This window comes from Protomyctophum bolini (genome assembly GCF_963924005.1).
Source record: "Protomyctophum bolini genome assembly, chromosome: 5".
Taxonomy (NCBI): domain Eukaryota; kingdom Metazoa; phylum Chordata; class Actinopteri; order Myctophiformes; family Myctophidae; genus Protomyctophum; species Protomyctophum bolini.
In genome coordinates this window covers 12,901,973-12,923,978 of record NC_137866.1, presented here as the reverse complement: position 1 = coordinate 12,923,978, position 22,006 = coordinate 12,901,973, and the positions used below count along the sequence as shown (strand labels likewise).

General features: G+C 44.7%; 1 protein-coding gene across 9 annotated transcripts in view; it reads right to left on the bottom strand.

Moving 5' to 3' along the window:
- The window catches only part of casz1 (castor zinc finger 1), a 203,046-nt gene that overhangs the window by 32,081 nt on the left and 148,959 nt on the right, over positions 1-22,006 (bottom strand). For all 9 annotated transcript variants that reach the window (XM_080764839.1, XM_080764840.1, XM_080764837.1 and 6 more), the window contains 2 exons: positions 7,302-7,889; positions 861-1,779 (listed from right to left, as the gene is read on the bottom strand). In XM_080764839.1, the coding sequence (XP_080620965.1) occupies positions 861-1,779; positions 7,302-7,845 (1,463 nt within the window). In that variant the 5' untranslated portion in view covers positions 7,846-7,889. The remainder of the gene's footprint in view (positions 1-860; positions 1,780-7,301; positions 7,890-22,006) is intronic.

The following is a 22,006-nucleotide window of genomic DNA, read 5'->3' as shown; positions in this document are numbered from 1 at the left end:
GGACTTTGATAGGCCTCGACTAACGAGAGACAAGGTCAAAACCAATCAAACAGGCTCCAGGAGCTGTTTTTCTGGTGGTGGTAGTGTGCCAAGATGCTCGGGCGAGCTCCCCAAACTCCTTGTTTGCTTGCTTTAAAGTGCACTCGGCAGGCGGCATTGAGTCAGCCCATGTGACTCGCTGGGAGGTTAGACACGGCTCCAAAGTAATTAAAGGGAGAGTTGTTACACCCCAGCCGAACGGAGGGAAGTCAGTCACTTTGCGATGACTGTGCTAAATCAGTCTCGGCGGAGGGCCACGGCAAGTAAACACTTCATGTGCCTTCGCTACTCATCATGTTGCGGATCTATTGGGCGCCACGCGCTATTTCACACTACATTCACGTTGGCTGCTGTAGAGGTAGCAATTACCTTTGCGTTGGGCTAACTGACTCATGGTGGCAGTTAAGTGTACGTGAGGCACACATTAGCTGCAAGGTGTTCCGCTGAGAGACAATCAATGAGGAGTACACAGACATCTGAGCTTGGTGTATGCACTGTCTAACTGGAGGTTTTAACGACGGTTTATGTGATTTAATAATTTATTGATTGGAGGTACGAGTTGTTCTAAGCACTTGGTGCCGACCCAATACATCACACACACTGGTGCAATAATTCACAACATTTCTCGAAATAAGCACATACTTTTAATAACTGCCAATGAAAGCACTGATTACACAACCTTAAAGAAATATATTGCATGCTTACATCTGGCTCCCAAGTACCCCATGTACTATATTCCATATGTCATAATATGTACACACACCTAGCATGTAAACTGTACACACAGTGATTTTATATGAAGCATGTCCAGACACACTTACTTGACAGAGGACACGGTGCCTGTGGTGATGGAGTCAGTCTTGGAGAAGCTCGACACTGCTGACTTTAAGTATTCGGCAGCGTTGAAGCCATAGTGTCCTGTCTGGTCCAATGTGAGTCCCGGGGCAACGCCAGCCCCAGACGTGGCCAAAGTAGGGACACCAGGCAGCGGGCTCTGTGTTCCTTGCGTTGTGGAGAGGACACCGGGCATCGGCGACGCCTCAGGCTTCCCTGGCATCAGCTTCTGGATGTTCCTGATGTCATATTTGGAAGGACGGCCGACTTTGCCCGTTTTGAAGGCAATGGCGCCGCCCATGTCCGGGCTGCCCTCGCCGGGCTTGAAGAGGTGCAAGAACTTGACGTTCTCCAGGTCGTACTTTGAGGGACGCTTGTAGGCGTTGCCGTTCTGCTGCCGCAGACTCTCGCCCATCTTCAGCTTCTGGATGAAGAAGTCGTACTTGGAGGCGCGGGAGGCCATGTTCTGAATGTGAGAATGGTTGGAGGGCTGAGGGGCACTTAGCTGGGCTCCTCCAGGCTGCTTGTGCTCCAGGGCGGAGGGGTAGAGCTGAGCCTCGGCCCCAGGGAGGCTCCCGGCGGCCTGGATCATAGTAGCACTCTTGTCTGCGGCCAGCTTGGGATGGTTGAGGTCATCTGGTTTTGTTGGGGGAGCGTGCATGGGCCAGGGCAGGGTCTCGCCGGCCTTGAGTTTGCGTATGTACTCCTCGTACTTGGAGAAGCGTGCACGCCGCGAGGCCTCCTCGCTGCTCAGGGAGGAGAGGTCTGCTGAGGTAGCGGCTTTGAGCTTCTCAAAGCTGATCTTCTTGGCCAGCTCGTCCCTTACCTGCTGGTCATCATACCCAAACATACCCAGGAACTCAGTCATGGTGTTGGCTGCATAGTCTCGCAGGGCTGATGCCTCTCCTGTACAGACAAGAGAGGAAGACAGAAAAGAGATCCCCTATCAGATACACCATTTTGTTCTTGTAGTCACTTTGAAAAGGCTTTATATTAATCCCTGGTCATAGCAAGTGGAACATAAAATTAGAAAAAAAGTCGAGAAAGGTAGAAGCATAAACACTAAACATAATACATTTTGGCCATTTTAGACTCTTACTACACACATTATGCTTCAGTTTTTGGGAGCAAACCAAAATATGACTGGTCAAATAACAGCAAATTACTATAAGAATGACGTCATATTGGCTTTTTTTGTCACTTGTTTATTTCAAGGAAATGATGACATGTACTTTGCAAGTCTCAAACTTCCTATTTAACAGACTTTGTTATATGACGCAATAATTATATGACCTTTAAAACGCGCACACACACAGATATTTTAAGCGAGGCTTTTATATATTTGTGCTTTTACATAATTATTTGTGAATTGAAACATGACTTTTTTATTTTAAGAGTCCATTAAATTAGACAACCTCCCCAAGGACATGGGTAAAAACGCAGTAAATGTATAGTTTAATTGCATTATGTGGAGATTAATTCCGGCCATTAACTTTCACCCAGGTTAGTACAAGGGGTCAGAGAGTGAAAAAAATTATCTCGCCTGAAAGCATATAGGAGAGGAGCATAACCAGTTATGATACAAAAAAAAGAGATGAAAATGAAAACAGGGGGGTGGAGATAAGAGAGAGAGCGAGAGAGAGAGAGAGAGAGAGAGAGAGAGAGAGAGAGAGAGAGAGAGAGAGAGAGGTAGAGCAAGAGATAGAACCTGTGAGGCAGCTTGTTTTTGCCGATCCCAAATCTATTTCAAAAATCTTGCCTTGTGCCAGTTTGCAAGTCTGGCAAGAACCCAGAATCCAGAGATGGTACACAACAGATGAGAATTCTGCATTGGAAGTCATGAAAGACTTTTGGCCTTAATTGGATCACCCTTGGCACTCACTCTGGACCAAGGTTTTTATTTTATTTTTTCATTTGCTTGATTGCTTTTTACATTTTCATTTCATGAAACAACACACACGCACACGCACACACACACACACACACACACACACACACACACACACACACACACACACACACACACACACACACACACACACACACACACACAAACAGAAGCCGGCCAGAGGTAATACCAACCACCGCCCTGGTAATTAATACAAAAATATTTCAGGTCTTGTCTCGGATTTCGGTGTTATTTCTAAATCGGTCACTCTGCCCCTGCTTTTCACATCTCCTGCACGGGATGTAAAATAATCCCTAAATTTCCATCCACCACGTTGGTGGCACATCAGTATGAAAGAGGATCCGGCAGATCGAAACGGCATGAAAAATTTAAAAGAAATGGATCAGGTATTTGAGAGGAAATACCTGCATGTTTGCCACAGATCGTTTCTTCAAATCCACCATGTTTTCACATGTGCAGGAGACCACAGGGTGACAGAGGTAGTCTTCATTTCAATGTTTATTGTGGTGCAATTTAATTTACCACATTTGATGTTTACTCACACTACTTACATAGTTAGTACCGGTGCAGTTAATAGTAATACTCCTCACAGCAGCAGGTTGAGTTTTATTTCCCTGACCTTATTACTAGGTGTGTTAACTGCTACAGCAATGGCTGGGGCATATCAGGTCATAGCACAGCCACAGCATATACGTAGCTTTAACGTTTGCACTCGCGTTACTCTGAGACAGAGCAGAACTACACTAACACTTCAACAGGATGAGATATGGAATTCTGGCATTCTGGGAAACCTTTCAGGCTTTCAGATGTACAATTCAACTAAGTTTATGCTCTCAGAAATAAAACCGATAAGGATGAACAACACCATCTGTATGATGCCGATATCATGACTGTTGTCTGGGTTATCACAGTCCCTGTTTATTCGTATACGTTTTTTTGTTGCTTAGTAGTAGGCGGTATACTATAATGATAACATTTGTGGTCATCTTTGTGGTACAATCAAGGGTTACAAATTGAAAAAAGAAAGACAATAAAACACATGTGACCATTTCTTTCTTATTGTGACAACTTATTTCATTTTCGTACTGTATTTACCATTGTGAATGTTCTATAAAATAAAGTCACATTATTATTATTATGGGGCCATGTGACCGACATGCTATCAATGGCAGGCAAATGATTGGACTTGAACTGAAAGGATTATGGCTGGGCCCGACAGCAGATAACCTTTCTAAAACACCATGTAAATGAGTTCTCTCCTCTAGCCTTATCTGCCTCCCTCTTAATGATGTCATGTGAACGCTGGGAAAGGAACCGTGGCTTATGGGTTAAGGTGAGATTGGCCCCACTGCTGTTTCTCTATTTCGTCCGTCGAGCAGGAACCTCGTATCTCCACATTTAATCTTTTTGCATGTTTCATAAATGAACGCCGTACTGTACACTGCATGGCGGCGTTTGGTGAAAATAGCCAATCTAAAATCTCCCGGCACATCGCATCGTAAGGCATTTTGAGCTGCTGTAGACCTGCTATTTTCTCACTGAGAGTGCTTGTGAATCTCTGAAATATGTCCAAAATAAGGATGCTAGGCTATAAGTGGTTGAATCTGTCTTTTTTAATACATATTTAATAAATGAAACGTATTAACAAGAGCTTGTTGAGACTTGAGACTGATTGAATAATAACTACATTTTCTGAAAAGTATCAGTTTTTGGACATGCTAGGTTTCCGCCCCAACAGCGACAATTTCTAACTTCTCTATCGCTTGGTCTCTCTCACATGCATATGACTTTCCCCTCTTCATTCACTCACTCTCAGATCACTCAGTCTGGTGTCACTGGAAAATTTAAAAAAGAAGTGGGTCCTAATCTTGCCACTTCATGCCGGCAAATTCCAACACGCAACACAGAACGAGGCCTTGTCTATGTTTGAGGCAATTAGGCCACATTTTCCCTCTCAGATGTGATAACAAACGGGCATTATATCTCCTTTGGGCTGACCAAACATGGCCATCAGTGTGGCATGGCTTCTGTGCTCCCAGCACTGAGGTGTCGCTGATGATAAAGGTGCTTTGCTGGTGGTGGCTATATATGGACTAATGCCCCAGTCTGAATACACCGTAAAGGGCCATAAAGCAGTGCATTCACATTGGGTCATGTGATCAGTCAGAAAAAGAAGTTGAAAAATGGGATGTGTTAGGCATTGGCAGGTTTCTGTTAAAAAAAGTTATTTTTTTAAAACACTTCCTTTTACTGTATGAATAAACTTCAGTCTTCAATGAAAGAATTAGAGAAGTTCACTAAAATGTGAAGCTTTTATTGTGTTGATGGACAGAGGTATCATAACAGATGGCTGGTTTGGCTGAGCAGGACACTTTGTTCATTGGTTCGAACTAATTTGAAATGACACGCAGACAAAACAGCACTGAGCGCCAAACTTCCTCACTGTTTGTTAAGTTAATTAACAGACAGTAAATAGACTAGAGAATGCTTTGAAAATGGCTTGAAATGAACAATAAGCATTTACAGTGAACTCTGAATTGCAATTTGAAGTCATGGTCAGGCCTGATTGATCCCCATGTGCATTTTTATCATTGATTTCATCGTGCCTGTTCCATTTTCTTTCTTGCATTGGCCTGCTTACGAGGGCTCCCAATAATGCAACATCTTAAATTATCTGGGAAGAGTATTCTGGGGTTTTATGCTGATAGGAAATCCGCGCGATGCCTCAATGTGAGGAGTTAAATGTTTTGAAGGTCGCAGTTTCTCTCATTGATCTTGCAATGTTTGTTAATTACATTGTCACTGATGTTGTGAGAGATAATTAAGCCACTATGTTTATATGCATAATTATGCGCACTCCGCATCAGCCTTTGAAAGACAGCGGAGAGAGGGAGAGAGGGAGGGGAAAAAAAATGTTTTAATTGTGAGCCGTGCAGAAACATGGCAATATAGATGCCCTAGTTACAATCAACAAAGAGCAACTCTGGAAAAAAAGGAATCCAAAGACAAGAGTTGCTTTTTCCACATTCTTCAAACACGCTAGCTTTGTTGAGAGATATTGAGTTGTAGGAGAGCAGGTGTAAGCCTCACATATTTACAGACAGACCTTTTTATGGCCAAGAAACAACACACAAAATGACTAATTAAAACCACAAAGCCTCTTTCATTCGCCTTGCTCTGACAAGAAATGTACTTGATTTTTCTGAAAAGCTCTTGCCCCCAATTCTGTATGAGCGGTAAACGCTACTGTTACACACTTGAAGTAAACAGAAACAGAAAAAAATGGCCTATACATATTTGCCTCTGAGGCAGACACCCAGATAAAAGAAAAAGAAAAACAGCAAAACTGAGGTGAGCAAGCAGAAAACAAAACCTGTTTTTCTACCACAACAACTGTAGCCCTGCACATTGTTTTGTTTTTCTGTTCTTTTTCTGCACTAGATTTCTGTGAAACTTATCTCTTCCTATTATCAACCTGTGTATTTTTCCCTTCTGTCTTTTTACTGCTCTGACTGTGTTTTGTTCTACCATATACAGGACCGTCTCAGATACGGTGGACAAGATGCAAGGAGCTTCCGGTTTTCAGGTTCAACAAGTGCAAGCCTGTAAATAGTACTTTCTCAAAGATTGTTTGTGCTGTTAACACACACACTGCTGCCACTGTAGGTGTGTGTCACCTTTATCTCTTTGCTAATCCACAAACGATACCAAAGGGAACATTGTGTAATTATTAAATTGGAATCTTATGATGAGACATTTACAACAAACTGTGAGATATGGATACATTCACTAAAATAAATGTTTGTGAACAATAAATGTTCACTCAGTACTGGGCCAGTGTAACAGATAAAAGCATTGGCCTTCACTCTTCATAGTAAGAACAGAACTGCAATAAATGGACTGTGATTCTATTTCTGACTTTATTTGACAACCGATCTCTTGGATTTGAGCATAGTGAGCTAATCTTTGCCAGAACTGAACCTGAACTCACTCACAACAGACTACTACCGCATGTAATAGCGTGGCTTTGAGCGGTGGCTAAGTTTAGTGAGCTTAGGGAAAAATCAAAGACTCAATATGTAATCCCGGGTGTAATATGAAGCTTAGCCCAGCCCTGCCAAGCGCTCTTGGCCCTACAGCTGCTGGGAGAATGTATAAGAGGCCTTGCAGTGTAAGCCTACTCCAAATATGAATTTCTTGATACAGTTAACCACATACTCTGACAGTAGTTCCTGTTTTCCTCTCCGGAGTGCCAGTTGATTCTGTCTTTAGAGTGATACTGTCAGTGGTTATTCATATTGTAACCCTAGAGCTTCTCTTTCCAATAACAGCCCCATTTAAGCTGATGTAGAGGATGCAGCCATGCCACCCATTTTCTGTCTAAGCTTTGCCCCCTTAACAATAGGGGGCGGTTTTGAAGGGCAAAGGTAGTGTTGGTTTAAGCCAAACAAGTACTAAATCAGTACATGACGAGGCCTTACAAAGTAAACAGAGGAGATGGTATTAAGAGAAAACGTACCTGGGGAGGAGAAAGGTGCTTGGCGACTCGGGGGCTCGCGGGGCGGCATGTAGACTTCTTCTTTGGGTGGCCCGTCATCGGAGTCTTTATCGTCGTGGTAACTGCCGTCCTGAGAGGCCAGCGTGGGCTCGGGCTCGTCCGTGTTGTCCTCGTCGTCGCTGCAGCCTTTGGGCTGTACCATGTACACGCCCTCGGGAGGCCCATCTTCGTCGTGGGTGAGTTTATGTTCGTGCTCCTGGTCGTCACCGCAGTCGTCACCGCAGTCGTCCCCGCAGTCGCGCATCGGCGGCTCGTCGCCGTACTCGCCGTTGACCCACTTCTCGATGGCCTCGCGTCTCTTCTGGTCCTCATCGAGGCTCTGGCCCAGGGTCAGCGTCTCGGTGAAGTTGGCGTCGTCGTCGTAGTGGGAACTGCCGCGCTCGCTGTTCTCCGCCACGCTCTGTTCTCCCTCTGCATTCTGGGAGTTGGTGTCGAACACCACCTGGCGGCTCAGCTTGGCACAGATAGCGTTGAGTTTTAGGCCACCTTTCCTTTTGGCCGCCATCTTGGATTTTCCTGAGGTCTTTTCAGTGCATAAACTCCTTTCAGCTGATGGAAAAAGACAAGAAAAACAAAGAAAGGAGATGATATTAGACAAGCGATCTATGTTAAAGTTTCGAGAAACCTCACATTTTCCCAGAGTGGACAGGTTTTTTCAGATGAGGGCAGGGCACGCCTTTATCGCAAACCAACATTTAACAAATGTTGTGCAAGTGTCATTCTCTTATGATAATTTGAAGGTTCACCCTGGAAAAACAAAGTGACATAGGACAACAGTTACTGCTGCTGCTATTAATAACCAAAAGCACAGCCACTTAACAATAACAGCACAAGACTGGGAGGAGAGAGAGAGAGAGAGAGAGAGAGAGAGAGAGAGAGAGAGAGAGAGAGAGAGAGATACTGTACATATCTTTGTAAGTCACACCATATATCGTCAGTTCAGAGTTTACAGCACTGACGGAGAAACAGAGAAAATATCCTAGGCAGCTAAAACCACAGGCAGATTGGTATCAGGCCCCCCTCTGGTACAACAAGCAGCGAATACACAGCCAACATAATCCTTCACATGACAGCGCCGCAGAGACACCCCTGAAATGTTATCTTCTCTCTCACCTCAAGAGGCTGTGGTCCTGCCACTGAGTGGGGGACGGGGACGGGGCACTGAGTAGGGGGTGTACAGCTTTACAGCTGTCAGGATGTTGAGTGGAAATGCTGGGCACTTTAGGGCATTTTAGGAGATACTGTAGGTTCTCACATGCGTGTGTGTGTGTGTGTGTGTGTGTGTGTGTGTGTGTGTGTGTGTGTGTGTGTGTGTGTGTGTGTGTGTGTGTGTGTGTGTGTGTGTGTGTGGGGGGGGGGGTATCACAAAGAGTGTTTCTATAATAGCCTGATTTATACTCAGTTGCGCACACCAAAAATAGGAGATCTACTTTATACAAGCTCAGAACGCATCTCAGTTGTGAGCTTGTAGATTGGCTATTTTCGGTGCTAGGCACCAAGGGCAAATATAAATCAGTTTTGAAAGAATTCACACTTTTACCTTACTCTCTACTATCTTCTCTCTACCCACCCCCCAAGAGTGGGAACAGAAGGGGGAAAAACATAAAAAAAAAACCTTTGATATGGTTGGCAGTAACGTGAGCAGATAATAGGCAAAATGGTCTACTGTATCTGGCATCTTTTTACATGTCTATTACTGAACAATATACTATAGTGGATGGTGTCTACATTTCAGCCCAGTGCGCTGACTAGTCTCGCTGAACAATGGCCATGATATAGAGTGTGCTTTGGGGCAGGAATGGGTGGCATTATTTCAACCCATGCGGGGCTATCTTTAAAACATGTCCTCTGATGAGACCAGAACAGCTGCCTCTGGCATTCCATATCCAGGGCTGCCTTTTTAGGGCAGAAACTGCTCTCTGTTACCTTTCACTTGATTACCAGAGCCACCAAAGTTCACCTTCCAACAGTTTTTCCAGGCTCAAAATCTAGTCCAGATCTTTATCACATTGTAAATAGCTTATAACAGGTTGTTTATGATATCAATAACCTTTTTTTTCCTTTACTTGCTGCTGCTGCAGCAGCAGCAGGACCACCGGGGATTGGAAAGAAACTTGTCAACTTGTATTCTTTATATTCCCCCCCCCCCCCCCCCCCCCCAACTGTCAGAAGGAATGCCTTTGTCAACTGGGGCTCAGTGAAATACAGTATTACCAACCTTTGTGCCACATACAAACCATATTCCTATCTTGTAAAGTTGTATTGAATGTACAGATCCCTCCCCTTTACTCAGCCACACTGTGGCAAGATAATAAACTATGTTGTGCTTTGGGCATACTATTTGTGTGGGGTGGAAAATAAAATGTGTGATAATAGAGGTGACAAAGTTCTGTCTTAAAGACTCAATTCTCTCTCTCTATAACAATGGGTATAGTCCTCTTCATTTTCTCTACAGCCATAAAGCCAAGAACAATCATGCGTGAGCCATTGCTGGCATTATGTAAATCACGTCAGCGCAACATAAAATCCTGTTTTCATTTTCTTTTGCAAAGCTGTGGAATCATTAGAGGATATACAATTTGAGTGAGTTTACAGATCACCCCTAGCCGCTAAACAATGTGCCCTCCATGCACTCCACACACATGCTTTCTCAGTTACTGTATTTACATTGCGGACTTCCTCTCTGAAACAATGACTTGAAGAATTATGTTGTTCAGGGTGGTGGGGGTGGGGGGGGGGGGCTACATACATCAGTGGCACATTACTGTACAATTTGGTGTTAGACAATTAGAGGTAGGGGTGAAAAGGTCACCGTTTAGAGGGCAGCAACGAAAAAAGGAAAAAAATCAACTGGAAAAACTATTAAGAAGTGGAAGACATAAATTTTAGCTTTTTTTTTTTTCTTTTCAGAAATACACTCCCAAGGAAGATTGAGGTCATTTGGGTGTTGCAGTGGAGGTCATTTTTTCTGTTTACTGTGCTCAGTATTTCATGCTTTAACTACCGATTTCCTTTGCATTGCAATCTCTAGCTCCTTGTAGGAAATGACCCCTACAACAGTTGTTTCTTTCTTTCCATTAGTGACTATTTATGTACATTTCTCCGCTAACAATAAGGAGCGTGAGTGCAGGTCGCCAGCCAATGCCTAAGTATCTTTCCAGGTGCCTAACAGAAATGTCAGGCATCTTTTTTCCTGATGTATAACACTATGTTAAATGTTAGAATGTGAAATAGAATGTGAAATAGCCTGTAGATGAACAATCAGCAGTCATGTATTGTATAGAAGGGTGTATGGAAGCTGTCTTAGCTACAATTTAATGACTTCACCACTTAACCACTAACCGTATATATATTATTCTGAAAATAGCCGATCTAAGCAAAGGTAAAAAAAAAATATATATATATATATATATATATATATATATATATAACCTATGTGTATTACATTATTAACCAATAATGACATTTCTAAAATTTGTATGCCATGTTAAAGTGGTTAGGAGAAGAAGTTTCAGTTGTGGATTTCTGTCAACAAGGGCTTTTTGCTATTTGCTTGCAATAGGGATTGCTATGGAAACACTGTGCTGTTTACCTCAAGTCGTTTGTGTGCATGATAGCGTACAATGAGATAAAATCTGTAGGGACCTACATGAAAGAACAACTTTCCCCTCTGGGACCTACTCCCCCACCTCCCCGAGAGTCCAGTAAGCAATCTCCCTTATTAATGAATATCAGAGAGGAAAAACAACTCTGTCACACGCCGCATCGGACATTATTCACAGTCTGTTTTAACATGGTGTGCTAATTGTCAAGGCGGAGACACCTCAGTGAGCAGTAAGCACTGGGAGTTGGAAAGAATAGGCAGGCTTGAATTCAAACACAACAACCTGAAACTAATTTTTCCAATTGCTTACGTTAACAGTGACACTAGTTTTACTGGAAACAGTGCAGAGCCACGAAGGAACGCAAAACAAAGACTGTATAAGGCCAAAATCTAGAAGGGAGAAAAAAAAATGAAAAGTCAAGAAACTATTTTGAATATATTTGTACTAGAGATGGTTTCTTATTCATCTATGGTCAAAAGATGTGCATCAAAGTTAATTCCGGGCCCCTGGTTCTTCTCAGAACTGGGCGGCCGGCCGTCTATTGGCGACACAGCCTGTATTAAATTCTAGAAGTGAACTGACTGCTCCGGAGCTGCTCCCGGGCTCTAAGCCCCACAGCATCTTGTTGGTTTTTGATGCAGCGTCTCTGTTTATGTGCCAGAATGATATCATGCCCAATCAAGTGGTGTTTCAAATCCTAATAACGCCGTTGGAAGTGCATTATTTGTGTGAACGTGCACAGACTCTAATCAAGGCAGCCACAGGGAGGAAAAAAAGGGTGGGGGAGTTAACAAGGGTGGAGAGTGGCAGGGTCCGGGTCTCTGTCACACCAGACAAGAGGGGCTCCTGTGAGTTCTTACAGGGACCACAAGGACTTGTGTAATCATTGTGGCCCATGATGGTTTACTAAACCCCACTTACAATCCATAAAGTAACAGAATAACTCAAGGCATGTGTTCACTGTGACTAGAATCCACTGGAGGTCCTGTTGAACACAGAGAGGTAGATATTACCTGTTAAACTGAAGCTTATCTCTTTACCTAATCAAACACGGGTACAGGGCTTGTTGTAGATTCCTGCCGAGTTCCAACATCTTGACTGACACAGGGACAAAAAAAACCCACTTAATTAACACAAACTGGGCCTGGGAGATGACTGAACAGCACGGGATTATTTTTCAATATGTAACCAAGAGTTTGTTGTGGCTCCTATAAAAAACCTGGTTATAACTTTATAAACCTTTGACAGATTAATTGACAAGGCTCCAGCTACCGGTGTGTGGCTGAACCTTTTGTGTCTCTTCCCCCCCAAGGGTTGATGTGCGTGTGTATTTGTGTTTTAGGAAATCACTGTGGCACAGGCGCGAGCAAACTCTCATGCACGCATGCACACACACACACACACACACACACACACACACACACACACACACACACACACACACACACACACACACACACACACACACACACACACACACACACACACAATATGACATGAAAACATCTCTTGTTGTTATTTTTGCAAATTTACGGCTTGCAGGAAGAGAGTGTTTCCCTCCGCCCTTTCTCTCTTTCTGCATGGCTGAGAGGCTGCGGCAGCCGCAGGGAAGCCAAGCGGAAAGCCACTGATGGACAACTATGCCACGGCACCCAGACCCCAGCATCTGGCCCCTCTCTCATTTTTTATTACACAAGAATAACAATAAGCAGGTCGCAGACCCCGCTGTGAGATTTTGCCACAGTTTTCCAACAGTCGGTGCCACTGATGCTAAGAAAATTTCCATTTTTCCGCTTGCATATTTAATTGAGTTTTGTCCCAGTGGTGCGGAAATGATTTGTTTTTTGCTCTCTGTTCACTTGACTCCTCTTCGGAGTCGCTAACCCTGATTAAGACGTTCCCGTTAATTTCCCAGCGCACACCTTTTTTTTGTGCATTAATGGTTCTGATCGTCTAATTAAAACTTCTCAGCTCGGCTGCTGATCACCGCTCGTTGTGCCTCTGACCTGAAGTTTTAATTGCCGCATCAAAAGCGATAATAATAATTTCGGGGATTCTGATGATTAAAAACAATGCCATTGCCAACTAGTTGAGAGATGGAATAGGGGAGACGGAGAGAGAGAGAGAGAGAGAGAGAGAAGCCACGAGATAACTTTAGGGGGTTGTACCTGTACATGCGAGCGATGCAGGTAGGGGTGGAGGGGGAGATCAGTAGGTGATTACTAAAGGAAGAGGAGCAGTGGGTAAGGGGAAGTGGCAGAGCATATGGAGCATACTCCCAACCCTCTCCTCTCCTTCAGGGCTTGGGGGGTGAGCTCTTCCCCACCTCAACGTTTAAATGTACCACCAACCGAGTCACTTAGGACGTCTACTCACTCGGCAGGTCTGCCGTGATGTGTGTGCGCGAGATAGGAAATGATAGGAAATGATAAAGGTGTATAAAAGAAGAGTATAGTCCAACACCCACTGCTTATTTTCATAAAAAAAGAGATAATAGTAGGTGCAGAACAAAAGACACTTTGTTGCCGGAGAGACAGAGCAGAAAAAAGGGAACCTGCAGTATCTAGTATCTAGTGTCATAAAACATCAGACAATGAAAGACAAACGATTATTTATATATATATTTCTTTCAAACTAGGTACGTTTGTATTATATTTGCAGATTCCACAAAAACATGGCGATGACCTTAACACAGGAAATGATTAAAGCATGCAGAGAGGTCATGCAGCAGACTGCCACCAGCACCAATCTGTCACATTCTGTTCTTTTTTTAACGACTGGATTTGTAATGGATTTTTTTTTATTCCACTTCAGGATCAATGTTTTACTGTGAAGACACAGTACACAGCCGCTCAATATGGTAACAAGCAACGCTTTACAATGTTATTTTTTTCCTACAGACAAAATAAATAAATAAAAGAAGGTATACATGCTTGTGCACACACCCGCATGCATAGACAAACAAACACGCACACGCACACGCACGCACACACACGCACACACAGGACAAAGCGTTCTCCTCTCTCCCTGCCCCCTCCCTCCCTCCCTCCCTCCCCCTCTGTCCCTCTCCCTCACAAATCTATTTTATTATTAATCAGTTGGTTGCACATCTGCCTGCTTGCTGTGTTTTTTCTATCAATAAAGCACTTATTGCTTTTAGTCTAGAATGTGACCTTGCACATTGCGTGCCGTCTTTCCGGGGGGGGCACCGACCTTGGAGAGACCCGTTTGGACTTTTTTCACAGCAGCTCCGTCCCCGGGCTGTTATCACACACAAGCCCTCAGCCAAGCGCCACACGCCCGTCATACCGCCACAAATACAAACAAGACGCCCGCAGGACAAAGGCAGACATTCGCGCGCGCACACACACACACACACACACACACACACACACACACACACACACACACACACACACACACACACACACACACACACACACACACACACACACACACACACACACTCTCTCGCAGTATCACACACTTGCTGTGCAGGAGGACAATGGCTTGGGAAAACAATGTATATTTCAAGTGCAAGCGGAAGGGGAAAGACGCTGAACTTCGGGGGCAATCAGGCAGGAAAGTTTGCAAAATCTGAGGACAAATACGCCCTCCGGCTCCATCATAAACAGGGTAATTATGGTCGTTTCCAGAAGACAGAAGGGGGGCAGATTAAGAATTTAAGAACAAATGACATGAGTGACAAAAGCCATTCCGACAGCCAAGTTTTATTCAGCAGTTGTTAAAAATTGTAGATAAAATCTGGACCCACAGCTGGCAGCCGAGTCTCACATGAAGAGTTAATTTTTAAAGTGTCAGGTGGAAATCAAGACGTTTAAAAATACATAGCGCTCTCTGACACAACATTACAAACTCCAACGTTTTTTTCAAGACTGAAACCTGGGGAATATTTGAACCTCGTGCATGGTGGCCCTGCTTTGAGGTGTGTGGGGTGCTCAGGTTTAGAGAGCAACAGTGAGGAGTGTAGGTTTGATAAGCCAGCCACCATGCCAAATGAGCAGACGACCCCGGGGTCCCTCCCTCATGGCCGCGGTGCTCAGCGCTGCAGCAAGGCAGGGAGGGTAATACAGTGGAGAAGGGGCTCAGTGGCATGCCACTCAAGGGCCCTTGAGCTAATATCTGTACAGATTAACTGCTTCAGTTGTATTTTGGTCACGGGGATCTCTCTTTGCCTTTGTGGCTTGTTGGGAGGGAAGGTGCATGTGTGTGTGTGTGTGTGTGTGTGTGTGTGTCTGTGTGTCTGTGTGTCTGTGTGTGTGTGTGTGTGTGTGTGTGTCTGTGTGTGTGTGTGTGTGTGTGTGTGTGTGTGTGTGTGTGTGTGTGTGTGTGTGTGTGTGTGTGTGTGTGTGTGTGTGAGAAAGAGTGCTCTCATGCCAAGAAGGTCGGAGGCCTGTAGTAGGCTGGTGTCTGTCACTCCAAGTTATTATCTTTGGGGATATTTTTAATTGAACACATTCCGGAACCACGCTAGTGAGCAAGTCAGGCCCTTTCCTCTCAATATAACCTACCTCCTTTATCACACACTCACACACACACAAGCACACGCACACACACGCGCACACACACACGATGCTTGCACACATACAGTACGCTAGATCTCCAGGGTAAACCCAGCCCACCCTGCGCCATTAGTTATCAATTAAGTGTGCAGAAATCTTCCCTAAGCTTGCACATGATCATGCGCGCACAGTCACACGCACGCATGAATGCACGCACACACGCACACACGCACGCACTGTACACACACACACGTACTGTACATACATACTGTAAGTGTGAGTCCAGGGCAACTAGACGCACGGCATTAACCTCAACAGGAAGTCAAGGGAAGAACGCCTCCTCTAACTGTGTGTGTGTGTGTGTGCGTGACCGTGTGTGCGTGACCGTGTGTGTGTGTGTGTGTGTGTGTGTGTGTGTGTGTGCGTGTCCATGTGTCCATGTGTGCGTGTCCGTGTGTGCGTGTCCGTGCGGGTGGCACTTTCGTCCATGAGGTTAACCTTGATATGAGGCCCTGTCAGACCAGATAATGTCAATCAATGACAAGCCCTCACAGATAACCCCTAATGTGAAGCCTAAAAAGCCAGGCTGTTTAGATCTTTAGACATGCCCCCTTTCACCAGCATATGAATTGCATTACAAGGAAATGAGTTGTGGCATTTCTTTAATAAGACTCTTAAGACATTTTGACAGCATATAAGGCACTTTGCAGTTAAAAAAAATTAAATAAAGCCGACCGGTCGACAAAGGCACAAGGCATGATGGGCAGATCTAAGTCGTTGCTTACCAGGAGCAGAAGGGGGGGGGGGGGGGGTCTAGGGGGGGGGGTCTAGCCCTCTCCCTTCTTTTTTTCTTGTGCAGCTCCCGGGGACTTCTTAATTGATTTCCAAGGTTACTTTTCAAATTTGTTTTTCAGATATAGGGGGCCCCGGCATATGAGAAAGAGCAAGTCAATGTTTTTCAAGCAATTTCCTCAAATTCAGCCCGGTTGACATTGTTTGCGTCAGATCTCTCCTAGACCCCCTGCATTCTTCACCCCACCCCCCCACCCCCCAAACGCCACCACCACCCTCCATCCACCAGCCCGCACCTCCTCTAGTCTCTTGCTTATTCTCTCCTCGGAATGGGAGGAGGAGGAGGAGGAGGAGGAGGTGACATTAACCCACCAAAAAAAGCATACATTTCCAGACAGGATGCCTGCGCTGACAACATCGATCCCTGGCCGCCATTAAAACATTTGCTCTGCTTGACAGACTTTTCCTCTTTTGGACTTTATATGCAAGTGGAATGAATCACAGGTGCCCCCTAAATGTCATCCGCCGCAGGTACTTTACCTGGTACTCTAACAGCTTCCACACTGACGAACACCAGAACTTAAGAACATTTTATGTTTTATATTTATAATTTTATATATATATATATACACAGAGAGAGAGAAAGAGAGAGAGAGAGAGCCTGCACTTGTTACTGTTGCGTATTGACCAGAATTTGGCCATAGAAGGACGGACGGAAAGGTCGGTTGCTTGCCAGAATTGCAGTGTTAACACCTTTTTTAATTTTTCACTTCCAATATGCAGCATGCCAGAGACAATTTGTTTGTGTTGTGATGTCTCCGCATATCTGCATGCAGGTGGGAACGTGCACCATGCATTGTAAACACATGCTGTAAGTTCCACAGCCAAGTATGGTATGCAAGTGTGCATGCATGTGCATGCATGCTTGCGTACGTGCGTGCGCATGCCTGTGGGGCTTCAGGAGTGCATACTATTGTGTACGACTCCCTCTGCTCTTCTCTCACTAGTGGCTGTAGGTCATGTCATTTGCTCTGAGACGCACACTGTCAAATATGCACACTGACACTTCTACACACTCAGGGAAAACCGATCCACAGCGCGGATATAAACACCCTACTGCGCCAGGGACAGCACTTAAACTGTGCGTGCCTTACCAAAAAGTTCAATGCGAACTGGAGGCGGAACTAAACGTGGCAGTTTTCACCTAAAACGGGAACATTCTTGTCCCAGGGAGCTCCATTGAAGGAGGAATGTGTCGTGACCGGATTTTAAGGTGTGATACAAAGAAAACTGACAAAAACAGGCAAAACACTGTTTTACCAGAAATGAAAGGATTCTATTTTGGGCCCAGGTATACAAAAGGAAGTGTTGCTAAGATGACTCAAACAAACAGACATGCTTTTGATTAGATTTGATAAAACCGCAACAGCACCTGTATGCATTCTACACCAAAACCAACGTTGTTTCCTGCATATTTATCTACAGGATAATGTGACTTATCACGTTGTGAAAGGCCTCTGAAGTGTCAGGCACAAACGTGCACAGTAAAATCCTCAATGTTCATTGAAAAACCCAAATGTTCTGGTAAGGGTACATTTTTACACTCTCAAACATAAATTAACAGACAATTTTCCTGTATGTTTTTCAGGTGGGGCATTGATAGTTCAAAATGTGATTTATTTTGAGAACTCAGAAGTGAAAATGGAGAGTGTGCCTATTTGGGCTGGATCCAGCTGTCCGTTTTACATTTCTGCAACATTAATATTCCTCTTATTATTATTTTAAAGTGAAAACGGATACTCTGTTGAAGTGCAAATCTGATGAATTACAGGAGCAGATTGCTGCTATTAATTATTAAAACCGATTTTATAAATATTCAGGTCTGTCATGCATCTAATAATGAACGCTTTAGAGAAGGTTACTTCCCGTGCGCATCCTAACGTGTCAAAAATATCACTTTTAATCACACGTGTGTCAGTGAGTGCCGGTTCTGAACCTGCCAGACTTTTTTTTTTAATCACGGAAACGGCCTACTCCAGTGCTCACTCACAGATCTTTTTTCCCCCGATCCTAATGTTACGCATGATCCAAGTTCTTCTTCTTCTGCCCCAGCTAAAAGAGGTGGCGAACACCTCAAAGCATCCCGTGGCGCATTCTCACCGCGGTTAATTTGAATGGAGAATAATGCATCGGCACTACTCTACCTTCTGGACACACCTAGTCCCAGTGCTGCAACCACCATATGCTGTGATGATGCATATTCATCACACTTTCTCTGACTCCGGTGTCGGTGCGCAGCGAGGCTTAAATCAATTGTCTCACAACTTCTTATGGGAAGAGAGGGGGAGAAAAAGCAAGCGAGAAGAAGAAGAATAAGAAAGTTCTCTCTCAGTCCTTCCTATTTGCATGGCTCCCTTCCCTCTTTTCTTCCTCTTCTGTGAGGAAGACGAGTGTGGAGGCGTATGGGTTGTACCGGTGCTTTGCGAGCTTGAGGATGACTGGAGTGGCGGTTCTGTATAGTTGCCATTCCAGGAATGGCAGGCCAGGTAAACCGTGTTGTCAGGTGGGCTTGACGGGGCCTCAACAGCAGGGCAAATATCAGAGGCACTGTACCGCCACCTGCATACACCCTAGTAGTGTATGCGTATATAATACACGGCACACACTTACGCATATATGCACATATATACGTAACTTATACACGTGAAAATGTACCACGGAGCGCTCTAAGATTAACACTGTCAGAACGGCAATGATACCCCTTCATTATCTGTGCACGGGGCCTCCTCCATGCGCACGCTTGCTTCACTGTCCTCTCCACCGCTCCTCTACGGAGGTAGTAATTATACTGAACGTAACATCTCTTGCTCCCTGCATGTCCTCCTAACCACCATCCCCAAAGCCCCCCCATTACCACTCCTATTTCTCCTTTATATTGCAATGCTCTCGCCAACCTTGCAAGTCTTTCGCCAGCCGGTCACACAGCTGATGGTGTGGCGACAGCATGTTGTGTGCGTGTGTGTGTTATATTAAGTGGTGTTTTTATCAAATTAGTTGGTACCCAGCTGATGTGTAATAAAGGTACAGTGGGATCCCTCACTCCCCGTGAGGGCCACATGCCTCAACCCTCAGGGCCGAAGCCTGGTAACATGCAGTTGTGCTTGAAGGACCGCTGACTTACTGTTGGCATATATACTATACTACACTGTAACAGGCTGTGGATAGGAGATGCTTTAGGAGACCCTCTTTGCCTGGCACTGTTAATTACCAACAGTGTCCTTTCTTTTCTTTTCTTTGTCTTTCTTCTTCTCATATTGGTTCAGCAGCCTTATCAAAGGTGAAGGCTTGCTCAGTCACATTTTCTCAAACGTCTTCTTTGTGCGTCCATTTCCCATGCCGCTCTCGGGCAAAGCACTGCTCACGAGAAAACAGGGAGATCAAAAAGAAAGAGGTAAGAAAGACAGCGAGGATAGCATAGAGACCAGGGAGAAGAAAAAGATAGAGGGGGGGCATGGCAGGTTGGCGATACCTACTCCTCCCCCTCAAACACCGAACGGAGAGCCGAGAATAATTCCTCAGAGCACGGGGGCCCCTTGTTTTCAGATGCAAATACAACAAAATGCCTCATGCCGCCGTGGGACATCAAAATGGGCGATTTTGACTTCAGAGGGCCTTCAGATGCTTGAGGAGTTGTCAGCGTGGGCCCCATAACCCGAGCCGTTGGGACTGAAGGCAGGAGAACAGAAGGTACCGGCAGGCAGATCACAACCAATATGGCAACACCAGAAGAAACACTGTGTCTCCTCCCTGACTGTTGATTGGGAATCAGATCAGTAAAGGCTTGTGTAGTGGAAGACCCTGCCAGCCCTCTTCCAGCCTCCACAAACGCTGTGGTGACTTCAGATCTTTTATCTGCTGATCGAGACTAAACATAGATTGATACTATCTCCACTATTGGATGTCTGCTATTTGGAAGCCGCGTACGGGGGTTGATCATGCAGTTCTAGAAAGTGACAGTTCTATCAAGTGACACTTGACACTATATCTTTCGGTGTATCAAAACGGCACTCGGATAAGTTTGGAATGGAGAAAAAAAAGGAGAACTGTACACGGACTTGAAATTTCCCCTGCTAAAGGGGAAACGAAGGCTTCAACAGGTGCCTTAAAAGAGGGATTTTCTTTTCACCCCCCACCCACCCCAACACTTCTATCTCCCACATCTCACAGCTAGATTTTCATCAGGAAATCAAAGACTCGCTTCGTTCTTTTGAGTCCCGAGAGTTCTGTTGTGACACGCAGAGAGGGACGTTGTTCTGGCTCATTCTTGGAGTATTAGGCTCACTGTAAATAGCCTCAAGGAGATTACACTGGCTCATATTCAAATGCACATTTCTCCTTTCTTTTATTTTTTTGCATCCACGATGTGGGCCAAGGAGATCAACCTATAGGAGCATGGTGACGGCAGTCGCTCTGTCACGTACAAATCAGGGGAAGTGAGTGAGAAGGAGAGAGAGAGAGGGAGAGAGAGAGAGAGAGAGAGAGAGAGAGAGAGAGAGAGAGAGAGAGAGAGAGAGAGTGAGAGAGAGAGAGAGAGAGAGAGAGAGAGCGAGCGAGGGGTAAAAGACAAACAAGCATTGGCTCTGCTATATGAGTTTAGTTAGCCCGAGAGTTAGCGTATGAGTTATGGCTAGCGAAGGGCTGAGGGACGCTGTATTTATGGGGGGACTGAGTGAGTGTTAAATCCCTGGTAAGAAATAAAGTCGTCCCTGAGCGAACTGGGGAAACATTTCACTCAGTCTAAAAGGTGCCTCAAAAAAATGAAAGCCATCCCTCTTCCAAGGGAAGCGCTATTCCTTATCCCGCATGGCAAGGAAGGGGAGAGAAAAAAATAAAAACAAGTCATAGATCACATCCAAGTGGACTGAATCTCTAAAACCATATTTTGAATAAGGAAGAGGATTCTACGGTGAGATAATATCAAGGAGGTTCGTGAGCCAAGAAGCTGATTCCTCTAAAATTGCATGCAGATTTTCTGAGGGATCTTTTGGCCAGAGGGGTCTGCCAAAACACACAGTGCACTTGTTGCAGTGCAAGGGTTCATCCAAAAGCCTTCTACTGTGGTTCACCCCTGGAAACACGCTTTCTGCTCCTTTGCTTTTCCATTCAAACGTTTGAAAGGAACCTCTGGATATACAAATAAGAGTAACATATATACAGTCACAGTCAATTTCATATTAATACATATTTTTGAGGGTCTTATGTCCAACACAAACTTTGTCCTAACACAAATATTGAAGACCAAGGTGAGGACGCAAATTCTGACCGACAGAAAGACAGATAGTAGTGTGCTTATATCCGCCACACAGTCACACAAAAAGCACACGCGCTTCTTGTGATGCTTTGAGAATTCCGTGAACGTGATGACCTGTACCTACAAAACAGCCAGAAACAAAGAAAGGCACAAGGCCAAATGGAGAAGGGAAAAGCTTCAAAGTGCGACTGCTGCATATCCAACCTCCAACTCAGAGCGCTTTCCAAACCCCTGCAGTAGTAATAACAATTATTACTTAAAAAGGCTATATTTTTGCATTAACTTAAAAGGCTATATCTTTTTCTTCCCCTACAGCCTGTGCGGCCTCACTTACCCTAAGTATCTCTATAAATCATCAGTTACTGTTAACATGTACTCCACAATTCAGTCATCAATCTCCTACCGGGTCAGAGTGAAAACAGAGGGGAAATGTCT